Raw genomic sequence first — 12,553 nt, forward strand, 5'->3', positions numbered from 1 at the left:
ACCTTTTAGGTCCATCAGGATTAGACTTTCATCTTATCAGTCTGGAATGGATTCAAAGCTAGATCTCAGAGTGAAAGGATAATGCTCTAAAATGTTGAATCTAAAGTACATATTTTAATTTTGATTTTTAATACTATTTTTTGGTTAGCACTATCATTGCTAGTGAATAGGATGCTTTTTAATATTTTGGGTACCGAGAGTCTGTATCAGCACTCCCAGGTCAGGTATAACACAGGAAGACAGAGAATAAAGGGGGCTTTCCTGTGGGAGCGGGTATCAGAAAAACGCGGGCTGAGGGATTGCAGTTTCTTGCTATGTGCTCCCAGCATGTACCTGGAGCGCAGAATAGAAAATTTCCACTTAAGCTCTTCCACTCCAAAGCAGCAATGTGTCAGAACTCCAAGGAGGAGTTTCTGCTGCATTTCTTGTACTACCTGTCTTTTTGGACGCTTAGGGGGAGAAATTCTGTTGGTTAGCCCCCCCGTTAGTGCCTGGGGGGGGGGCGCTAATGGGGCACTAAGGGGTTAGCGAATGCAACGACGCCTGTGAACTTCAGTGTCAGTTTAGCACTGGCACTAACTCTTAGCGCCTGGGTCTCTAACGCCTCGCAGATCGTGACATCGTAAAGTGCGCAGTGCCCCTTTATCGCCCTGGATGTGAAATTGCCTCCCACCCCCTGCTGTATTGTCGGGTGTGAACAATGGCAGGAAGAGGAGGCGTTGTCAACTCGGCTGGCTGCTTGGGGAGCACTAATTAAAGGGAATAGTTTTCAGGTAGGCCAACTTTATTATCTGCACCAGTATGGTGCCTGCTCAAAATTTTTGATGTTTCATTGCTGCAAGATGTCCAAGCCCTCCACTTTGTGAGAGTGTTTAGGGCTGTAATGGCAGTCATGCAGGTCGCCAGCAAGTAGGTTGTGCACCATCATTGGCCCTTCCCTTTAAGCGAGGGAAGCAGCCTCTGATGCCGTTAGCAATGTGCTCCAAATTGTTCAGCGTTCTGCCGCTACCGCCCTGCTCTCGGACTTTAGTGCCCTAAGAGAAGTGGTTAGCATTTGATTTAGCGCTCCACCTCCCTCTTGGAGTGCTAAAATAGAATTTCCCAGCAGGAGAGAATCATTAGTGCTTGGCGCTACTTTTTCTACTTTTCAGAAGTTAGGGCCCTAACTGGGGCGCTACGGAATTTCTAGCCCTTTGGGTAGGATTGCTAATTTTGTGACAGAATAGTGTTGAGTTGTGAGGCTTTTGGTACTGAGGCCCTTGCCTACTAGAAATTGGGTTGAGACTGGCCAAATTAAATTCAATAAACTAAACTTAATTAGTATTCTAAAGGATGTCTATTAACATAGGAGCATGGTTAAAACAGGAACTAGAGTACAAATCTTAAAAGCTGTGTGAGTTTAAAAATGACCTGCTTTGCTATCATAGTAACCCTCTCAGATTTTAGCGGATACTTTAAAATGAGGCATTTCATAGTTAACAATAAGCACAGAAGTCAATGTCCTAAAGTGGTAATTAAATAATGACCCTTTCAAACACAGGAAGATTCAAGAAAGCAACCAATATTTAACCAGCAGTGAATAATTAACAGTCAATATTGTGAGCAGCTACACTTTCACGCAGTAAGCATACAATGATTCCTCCCACAAAGGGAGTTTGGCTGCATGTCACACAATACACGTTATATTAAACTTATGTAATATTTTAACTTCTTATCAGCGTGGTTAAGTCCATGAAGGACAAGGCTAAGTTATCGGAGAAAAGGTTTTTATGATCTATTTATTAGCCTGTGCATGTGGATGCTTTCTATCTAATCTGTTACTTACCTACGTGTAATTCACATTATGTAGCAAGCAGGAGGTATTACTTAGGATTCAAATTAAAAATCCAAAGCTCCTGAACACCGCTCAGTATCCTGTGCTAACGAGCAAAGCTTGGAACAGAAGGAACATATCACCAAAAGTAAGAGTTCATCTTTGCTTTATTTAACAATGTTGTTCCTCTCAGGTCCCTACCAAACCACCTACTGAATATGTTTATCATTTTTTATTGCTTCACTGTCTTGAGAACTATTTTACTACATTAATAAGATAGTACATCTTTGAAGAAACCTTTGAATAATTCAAGCTTTCATCTCCTGATTTACATTGTAGTGTATCCAGTCACTTTCTGTAATTACGCTCTTAAATCAACTTTCCCTTTCTGAAAATCTGTCTACATGTGAAGGTTCATACCTTGTTGGCTTCAGGCATTACACATTTCATGAGGCACTGAAATGCAATTGCTTTATACTGTTCTGTAACATGTAAGAAAACTAGACCCAACAGTCATAGCATGTTTTAGCTCCATCACAGATGTCCTTGTATATCTAATTCAGATAAAATGATACTACAGAACATACTGGAAATGCACATGAGGGTCAGTCAGCTAATGTTTCAGATGTGACCCTTCACTATTTATAATTTCTCTTAATTATAGATGGATATTGTGATAAAGCTTAGCATTTTATATATTTGTTTCAGTTTACAAAATTGTGCCCAGTGATTTTATAAGTTACAGATATTTTCCTCATTTGATTTGACGTCAAATAAAACTTTTAGAATCTTTTAGTTATATTGCGAGTTAAATATTAGCTTATTTAATTTGACTGAACCATCTGATGTATAGACATTTTTTTGCATTAGAATTTTCCAGTGGCGGGTTAAAGTTTAAAGCCCTACATCAATTTCTTGAAACCATGTAGTAGAAAGTAAATTAGTCAATGCATGGGCATTTGAAAGTTATGCATACTTACTGTATTGACTTCTGGATTAAGCTGACAGAATTATTTTATGTGACTCCAGAAACAACTAACTATAGGAGCATTGTCAAATTGCAATTAACAAGCTCATTACCCAGCAACATTAAATGGCGGACTGCTCCATCAATACTATTTAAAAAAATCAAGCAATCAAAAGAAAAATGGCCAACTCTGACAGTTGTTTTCTCTATTTCCATTTATATTTTTGATCATCCATGTTTAAGCAGTGAGTGCTGATAACACAATTGGAGAGGTGTACCGAGCCTGATGGTGTGAGAGATTTGAAATAGCCTACACAGTTGAAAGGACAGGATCATTAAGTCATCTGAGTATCTTGTAATGTTAATTGTAGCTTCTCTCATACCTCTAGGCTGAGTAACTCTCCAAAGCAAGATAAATCCTGATGTTTTTATCAGTGCTTCCCGTTTAATTCAAAATTTCAGAAACCGAACAGAAGTAGATGGAAGAGAAACTAAAGGGCTGTTGAAGTTAATAATTTAGTAGTGGATGACTGTCTATTTTGTACTATGAACTGAGGATAAGACAGGCTGACCTGAATTGAGGCTATTATTCTGATTTGATTTTTCTACAATTTTGGTTTGTGGCCATTTGATGCTTTTAGAAACCTGCTGCTCCTTGGGTTCAGAGTAATAAGGAAGTCTTAATTAACACAAACACACTGAAGGTGGTGATTGACTGGTACCCTATTATATGTTAACGTGCCCTGTGAGCATGTCTTCAACCAGGTCTTCAATTAAATCTAAACATACAGGGGTTACATTTTTCTGGGGGTTCTTCCAATTGCCTGCCGTAACATCCGCAGAAGATCCTTGGAAACCACAGAGAAACAACGGCTGATCAGGAGAACTCCCAAGGAAATTCAACCCCACACTGTCAGAACATAGCGGCCAAATTACTTTTAATGGTTTGTTTGTACTTGGAACAATGGTAAATCTCCCCCTTTAAATGTGCTCATATCAAGCTTAGGAAATGATCAGAGTGTTGAAATTATATAAAATAAAGAAAGTATGGCAGCAATTGAAGCCAACTTTTCCAATACAGTAATAAAGGAAACTGGTGAAGAAAGTGAGTGAAGGATAGTGAATAGACTGTGGCTTTGGCCTCTGTGTAAGCATCGTGACGTTATAACATTATTTTTACTTATTTATTTCCTGACTAGGTTTCTGCTTGCTCTGATAAATGGCGAGAAGAACGTTTTCTAACTTGGAAGCAACACTTATTGTTTTGTTCATCTTAGTGGTTATTGTGGCCATTGTTTTAATTGCACTTTTAGCCATTGACCAAACAGGAACTACTGACAAAGGTAAAGAGAAAAGCCCCAGCGATATTCTGTATTATTAATCATTTAGTTTTCTTTACTGTAATTTTATAACAAAATGATGATGCAACAAAGATAAACATGTCTAAAATGTAAAGCAAATATGAATTTGACTTGGCACATATTATTGAAAGATGGATTCTAAGCTGCACTAGCACCTGGGATTCCCTCACTTTAGAAAATGTAATTGTACATCAAGGTCTAGATTTTAGTTATATTTGAAAGGCTAGTATCTTGTGGCATGAAGAAACAACTTAGAATTCCAGCCCTGATGAAATGAGTTTACCAGTGCGACTTTATTAATTAATTTACGGTCTGTTCATTGCATTTGAAAAGATAGTATGAGAATCATCTTTACTTTGAATACTTTGTTTAAAAAATATTAAGGATTCTTTTGATGGCTGAAATTGGTGTGCTTCCAGTGTTGTTGAATCTCTGTTTGTACTTTCATAGATGCAAACCAGATTTTCATTTCACAATGTCCATTCAGCATTCTCGATAATGATCGAATCGACTGCTTTCCAGAAGAAGGAGCTTCAGAGGTTAGTTTAGAAAATATCTTCTAAAGTTTTGGGAAAATTGCTTTACACATATGATATACTAACTTGTGCAAGACACTCTTTAGTAACAGACTACTCTGTAAATGTATAATTCTTACATGTATTGTGAAATCTTAATGGGGCTCCCCAGAAATGATTTGCATGAAGTTGGACAAAATGTTCTATGGAGGCCAGTTCAAGGTTAATGCCTTCATTCAACACCACCAAAAAGGCAACGCATAAGATTTCTACTAAAAAGGCTACAAATAAGATACTTGAATCCATTTTCACTATAATTAGTTTGTCTGATCCATAGTTTAACTCCTAATCTCAAAGCAGTATTAGTCTTAGCTATGACTTTTTTGTTAGATACATACCCGATGACATTACCCATTCACGGGAGAATGTGTAGTTTAGAAACATACCAGAAACAAAGGTGCTACATGACAGGGCTCAGTGAGGAGCGACAGAGCTCGGTGAAGAGTGACAGGGCTCAGTGAGGAGTGACGGTGCTCGGTGAAGAGTGACAGTGTTCGGTGAAGAGTGACAGAGCTCAGTGAGGAGTGACGGAGCTCAGTGAGGAGTGACGGTGCTCGGTGAGGAGCGACAGGGTTCGGTGAGGAGTGACAGAGCTCTGTGAAGAGTGACAGAGCTCAGTGAGGAGTGACAGAGCTCAGTGAGGAGTGACGGTGCTCGGTGAGGAGTGACAGGGTTCGGTGAGGAGTGACAGAACTCTGTGAAGAGTGACAGAGCTCGGTGAAGAGTGACAGTGCTCGGTGAGGAGTGACAGGGCTCGGTGAGGTGTGACAGGGCTTGGTGAGGAGTGACAGGGCTCGGTGAGGAGTGACAGAGCTCTGTGAAGAGTGACAGTGCTCGGTGAAGAGTGGCAGAGCTCGGTGAAGAGTGACAGGGCTCGGTGAAGAGTGATGGTGCTCGGTGAGGAGCGACGGTGCTCGGTGAAGAGTGACGGAGCTCGGTGAAGAGTGACAGTGCTCGGTGAAGAGTGACGGTGCTCGGTGAAGAGTGACAGAGCTCGGTGAAGAATGACGGTGGTCGGTGAAGAGTGACGGTGCTCAGTGAAGAGTGATGGTGCTCGGTGAAGAGTGACATGCTCAGTGAAGAGGGACAGTGCTCGGTGAAGAGTGACAGAGCTCGGTGCAGAGTGACAGTGCTAGGTGAAGAGTGACAGAGCTCGGTGAAGACTGACAGTGTTCGGTGAAGCGTGACAGGGCTCGGTGAGGAGTGACGGTGCTCGGTGAAGAGGGACGGTGCTCGGTGAAGAGGGACAGTGCTCAGTGAGGAGTGACAGAGCTCGGTGAGGAGTGACAGTGCTCGGTGAGGAGTGGCGGCTCAGTGAAGAATGACAGGGCTCAGTGAAGAGTGACAGGGCTCGGTGAGGAGTGACGGTGCTCGGTGAGGAGTGACGGTGCTCGGTGAGGAGTGACAGAGTTCGATGAGGAGTGACAGGGCTCGGTGAGGAGTGACGCTGCTCGGTGAGGAGTGACAGGGCTCGGTGAGGAGTGACAGGGCTCGGTGAGGAGTGACAGTGCTTGGTGAAGGGTGACAGTGCTCGGTAAGGAGTAACGGAGCTTGGTGAGGAGTGACAGTGCTCGGTGAGGAGTGACAGTGCTCGGTGCGGAGTGACAGAGCTCGGTGAGGAGTGACGGAGCTCGGTAAAGAATGACAGGGCTCGGTGAGGAGTGACAAGGTTCGGTGAGGAGTGACGGTGCTCAGTGAGGAGTGACAGGGCTCGGTGAAGAGTGACAGGGCTCGGTGAGGAGTGACAGTGCTCGGTGAGGAGTGACGGCTCGATGAGGAGTGACAGGGCTCGGTGAAGATTGACAAGGCTCGGTGAAGAGTGACAAGGCTTGGTGAGGAGTGACAGTGCTCGGTGAAGAGTGACAGTGCTCGGTGAAGAGTGACAGTGCTCGGTGAAGAGTGACAGTGCTCGGTGAAGAGTGACAGTGCTCGGTGAAGAGTGACAGTGCTCGGTGAGGAGTGACAGTGCTCGGTGAGGAGTGACAGTGCTCGGTGAGGAGTGACAGGGCTCGGTGAAGAGTGACAGGGCTTGGTGAGGAGTGACGGAGCTCAGTGAGGAGTGACAGGGCTCGGTGAGGAGTGATGGGGCTCGGTGAGGATTCAAGCTAAGGTTCACCAGGTGAAATTATAGTGTATTGACTCACGGTGCCACCCAGTCTCCCATATATTAAAGAAGTTTGGTTTAGACAGGAGACCCAGCAATGATATATATTATTTTTGATTTTTATTGCTATACTGGAAATTTTCCCAAAATGTTTAGCATTATTCAACTTTACCAAAATAGCTTCCAAAATTACCAAGCACATGACTTTTGAGAGGACTTTAAAGACTAGAAATACCAGTTGGTGAACTCAACATTTGAATTGTTAACATACTCATTCCTAATGTCCTATCTTTATGCAGCTGTTAACCCTTTTAAGTTATAGTGCACACAGAAAAAAAGAATTAATTGCAATTATATAGCACCTTTTATGACCTTAGGATGTCCCAAATTGTAGCCAATGAAGTACTTTATTGAAGTGTAGTCACTGTTTTAATGTAGGAAACGTGGCAGCCAATTTGCACACAGCAAGTTCCTACAGACAACAATGAGATAAATAGCCAGATAATCTGATTGAGTGATTTTAGTTGAGGGGAGAATATTGGCCAGGACACAAGGAAGAAGTTCCTGCCTTCGATCTAGTTCCTTTTCTCTCCAGTTTTGAAGAAGGGTCAAACCCGAAACGTCAACTCAAATTTCTCTCCACGGATGTTGCCTGACCTGCTGAGTTTTTCCAGCATTTTCTGTTGTTATTTCGGATTTCCAACATCTGCAGTATTTTGCTATCGAAGAAGTTCCCTGCTTTGTTTTCAGTAGTGCCATGAGATCTTTTAGATCCACATGAGAGGGCAAGCAAGCCCTTGGTTTAATATCTCATCTGAAAAATTTAACCCTGCACCCGAACAAGTCCCTGCCCACAGAACTGGCCACACCCTAGCACCGAAATGCGAGTTTCCTCCAATTGCGCTTGTGTGGAGGAGTTCATTACTTTGTGCCTAGATTCTCAGGTGCACAGGCACGCGTGGTCATGTGAATCCAACGCAAATTAGTTGATCAATGAATTAAAGCCTCGGAACTGCCCTGCTGCAGAAAATTCATACATCTTTAATAAAACTTGAAGGGGGCTCGTTTTTTGGCTATTCCTCTGCAGGGATTGAACAGTTAAAAAATACTTTAGGCTCTGTAAATAGCAATTTAAATTAATTACTGTAAAAGTTTGCAGGACAGAGAGTTTGTAGTCCCCAACCTCATTCTCAAGGGGAATACTTTTTCCTCAGCTTTTATACTACCCCACCCTAGCACCTTGAGGGCCCAATGGCTCTGTTCCAGTAACAAATCAATTAAGCAATTGGTTGGTTGCATAGGAGATTTTACATGCGTTCTAGCTCGCACCAAGTCCCGTTCACCCATCACCCCTGTGCTCGCTGGCCTATATTGGCTCCCGGTTAAGCAACGCCTCGAGTTTAAAAATTCTCAACCATGTTTTCAAATCCCTCCATGGCCTCATCCTTCCCTATCTCTGTAATCTCCTCCAGCCCCACAATCCTCCAAGATAACCGCACTCCTCCAAATCTGGCCTCTTGAGCATTCCCAATTTCAATCACTCCAACATTGGTGGCCGTGCCTTCAGCTGCAAAGGCCCTAAGCTCTGGAATCCCCACCCTGAACCTTTCCGCCTCTCTACCTCTCGTTCCTCCTTTAAGATGCTCCATAAAACCTACCTGTTTGACTAAGCATTTGATCTTCTCCCCTTATATCCTCTCATGTGGCTCAGTGTCAAATTATGTTTTGTAACACTCCTGTGAAGCGCCTTGGGATGTTTTACTGCATGAAAGGCGCTATATAACTACAAGTTGTTGCTGTTGTTGTTGTTGTGAGTTAATGTTAATTAGTTTGCACAGAAACTTGAGCTCAGCTTTAACTCGACCAGATATGCGCAATGTCGAGTGTAGTTTGGTGCAATCAGGAAATTGCGCCCATGGAGGAAACTCCAAGCTGTTAATGTTTTAAGCCTTCGTCAGAGCTGGCATGATCAGAGAGGAAAAGCTCCTTCATAGAAATGTCACAAAAGAAGGAGGGGACAGCAACAGATAGACATCAATTGATTTAAATTCCTCTGTTGGCCATTGCATTAAATTCCTTTGTATACTATTTTAACACTGTTGAACCATTTAAAATAAACAACTGTTTTAAAATTGGAATTTTATGTGAATGCGTTAGTGTGCTACTGGAGGAAGTTAAACCCTTGTGAGGTCAAATATGTTATTTCCACAAAGAGAATATTACCATTCACAACAGTTTATGGAATTTGGCTTGATCCCATAGTGACATGGGTCCATTTTATGCAGAACACGATGTAAGTACAAATCTGACCATCACATTATACCTATTATTATGGAGATTAATGAGTAAGATATTTTTGGATCATAGCCATAGTATTTTCCTCAGTTGTTGAGAAAAGGCAAATAAATTGTGATTAATTTAGACACCATCATGCAGAATATTACAGGTTTATTCTATAACATTTTTCTTACTATATTATGCCCAGCACAGGTATTGCAGACAATCAACTACTTCATTTAAAATCTCAAATTCCAAATCCTGGCAATAGAGTTCAATAGTACATCAATTATTTATAATAGAAGTTAATGTCACTTTAATTAGTCATTGTAAGCAATTGATTTATTATTAGATGTTTTTGCCTGGATTTGGGATTTATTTTCAGTTAGGACTATACTTACACAATGGGATCAATGGTAGGCTGATGCCTGTGGGGTAATTTTCCAATGTCATGTTTCCAGAGGGCAGCCTTGCCCACTGACGATACTTTTTGGGAGTTTGAGCATCCACTGCACAACACTGTAAAGCTGAAAGACAATACTCCTGTAGTAACAACAGTTGCATGCTAGGAGGATCAGTAGTGTAGCTGCACACAAATGATAGAAATAAATGTGTCTGGAAAATATAAGAAAGTCATCGCTGGAATTGTTGGGCAGCCACATAAAATGGACAAACTCAGCAAGCCAGTTCACTATAAATGCCTTGTATTGTTTAGATGTAAAATAATTTGCCTATTGACCTTAGAGCAAGTTTACAATCCCTTTATCATTGTACCATTAGAAATGCTGACAGACCTTTACCAATTTCAGCTGACTGTGCATAAACTGTCATGTTTTGCACATTGATCATAGAACAAGAAGTGCCTGTTACATGACAACTATGCACATAGTTTATATTAACTAGTTACTTCTGCACATTGTACCTGAACTAAAGTCCAGATGACTTTTATAGGCTCCTGTTTATCATTGTGCCTGTGCCAATTTGATATAGTTCTTTGAGGAAAAAATGGAGTGTATTGATAAGAGAAATGCAGTGCACATTGTGCGCATGAATTTTCAAAGGGCATTTGATTAGGTGCCACGCAAAAGGTTGATAAAATTAATATTGGTATAATATTCCTGCTAATTTTTTTTTGGGGGGGCCGCGCGGCCCATTCAAAATTCCGTGCACACGCGGTTTTTCCAATTAAAAGCTGGTGAGCCGGCTGCGCGGGACCTCCAGAGCCCTGCACGGTCCGCAGCTTAAAGGGAATATTGACATTGTATGGAAAGGAATGTGACAATATGTGAAGGACAGAAACAGAGAAAGCAGTTAACAAATGTTTTTTTAGACTAGAGGGATATAAATAGTGGTGTCCCCCAGAGGTCAGATTGAGGACTAACATATATTATATATATATATATATATATAAATGATCTGGACTTGGGTATAGGGGACATAATAGCAAAATGTTCAAAAATAGTGAGATGATTGTGAAGAAGACTGTAAGTGCCTTCAGGGAGCAGGCAGACTAATAGATTAGGCAGATAGATGTCAGATAAAATTCAATCTAAAGAAATTTGAAGGGTGGTTTTGACTCCCTCTGCCTGGGAGAAACAGAGCAGTAGTGCAGTTAAAATGGCAATGGTGGACTTATCGCCCTGTTCAACTAGGCATTCTAGACTTACTTTATCCCCCAAATCCTGTCATTTCAAAGCAAACAGTTTCATGCTGCACTTAGACTGGGACCAGTGGCTGCACTATGGTTTCAGCCAGGCAGCGTCCCATTTATACTGATAATACAATAGCAAAATACTGCGGATGCTGGAAATCAGATATAACAACAGAAAATGCTGGAAACACTCAGCAGGTCAGGCAGCATCGTGGAGAGAGAAACAGAGTTAACATTTCAGGACGATGGCCCCGATTTTCCTGGAGCGTTCGGGCGGGGTTTCAGGCGGGCGGGGGCTGAAAATCGCAGAAATAGGGGTTTGCAACCCCACCCCCGCCCGATTCCCCGCCCCGCCCGACTTTCGCCCCCATGTTTCAGCGCGACCCGAATCAGTCCCGCCCACAGCAGGCGGGACTGGTCGGCGGGAGCCTAATGATCAATAATTGGCATGTTTAATTCTATTTTCAGGGGCCCTTGGAATTTTCAGCCTTTCCCCACGTAAACCACGCCAGCTAGTAACACCGCTGATGAAACCTGATGTGAACAATGTCGGCTTGCTTGCTTTCAGCTGCAGGTCAATCATGAATCAAGAGATTTAATCAGCCAGCATTTGTAGGCTGCAGGACCTTGTTGCTCAAAGCTTGGGGCAACTTGTTCCAGGCTTAGGCACAGCTGTGGAAGGTTGGAGCCTCACACACTTCTCCTGTGTGAGCTCCTGGGAAGCCCCTCTCAGCACCCTAACTCAGCGCCTCCTCAACGGAGGCATATGCCAGAAGCATGGGAGGCCTTTTGTTCCTTCCCTTCTTGGCATTAGAGGATCTGCAACAGCAGAGGAGGCTGCAGCAGATCCAGCAACAACAGCAGCACCAGCAACAGTAGCACCAGCAGGAGCGACAGGCTGCGGCTCAGCCACCTGAGGCAGCACAGGCCAGAAGGGGCCAGCACATGGAAGGCCGTCTGCGCAGGAGATACCCCCCAAACAGGGTCTACAGACACAGGGTGAGCTACCTCAATATGACTGAGCAGCAGTGCCAAAGGCGACTCCGACTTTCACGAGAGGTAGTGACTGACATCTGCGCAATGCTACAGCAAGACCTGGAGCCCAGAGCACCAGGTTGACACTCCTTACCAGTGGCCATCAAAGTCACCACCGCACTCAACTTTTATGCCTCAGGCTCCTTCCAGGGATCAGCAGCAGACATCAGCGGCATCTCCCAGGCGGCCACACACACTTGCATCAAACAGGTCACCGATGGCCTCTTTGCCCTCACACACAATCACATCCATTTCACCCGGGATCGCGCAAGTGTGAGGGCGCGAGCGCGTGGATTAGCTCAGCTGGCAGGCTTTCCAAGGGTGCAGGGCATCATTGACTGCACACATGTGGCCCTTAGGGCACCCCATCGCAATCCAGGAGTTTTTGTCAACCGCAAGGGCTTCCACTCCCTTAACGTTGAGCTGGTGCGTGACCACAAGAAGGAGATTTTGCATGTTTGTGCCAAGTACCCTGGCAGCTGCCATGACTCCCTCATACTGCGCCGGTCTACTGTGCCTCCGCTATTCAGTCTGCCAAACGAAATTCAGGGATGGCTACTTGGAGACAAGGGATATCCCCTGCGGAGTTGGCTAATGACGCCGGTGAGGAGACCAGCCAACGAAGCTGAGGAGCGCTACAACTCCAGCCACATTTCCACCAGATGCATTATCGAGCAAGCCATCGGATTGCTAAAGATGCGCTTCAGATGCCTCGATAGATCAGGTGGAGCCCTACAGTACTCATCAGCCAGGGTCTCTAAAATCTTTGT

General features: G+C 43.5%; 1 protein-coding gene across 2 annotated transcripts in view; it reads left to right on the forward strand.

Moving 5' to 3' along the window:
* Positions 1-1,589: 1,589 nt before the first annotated feature.
* Positions 1,590-12,553, forward strand: part of si (sucrase-isomaltase) — a 205,593-nt gene continuing 194,629 nt past the window's right edge. The window contains exons 1-3 of one of the 2 annotated variants that reach the window (XR_015078687.1): positions 1,590-1,961; positions 3,980-4,123; positions 4,592-4,680. Coding sequence is in view for 1 of the 2 variants with exons in the window: in XM_085990397.1 (XP_085846523.1) it covers positions 4,000-4,123; positions 4,592-4,680 (213 nt within the window). In the remaining variant the exon portion in view is untranslated. The remainder of the gene's footprint in view (positions 1,962-3,979; positions 4,124-4,591; positions 4,681-12,553) is intronic. The other variant, XM_085990397.1, reaches the window with a different exon arrangement.

The sequence above is a fragment of the Somniosus microcephalus genome, chromosome 6, assembly GCF_052327205.1.
Source record: "Somniosus microcephalus isolate GS21.2 chromosome 6, FLI_Smic_1.0, whole genome shotgun sequence".
Taxonomy (NCBI): domain Eukaryota; kingdom Metazoa; phylum Chordata; class Chondrichthyes; order Squaliformes; family Somniosidae; genus Somniosus; species Somniosus microcephalus.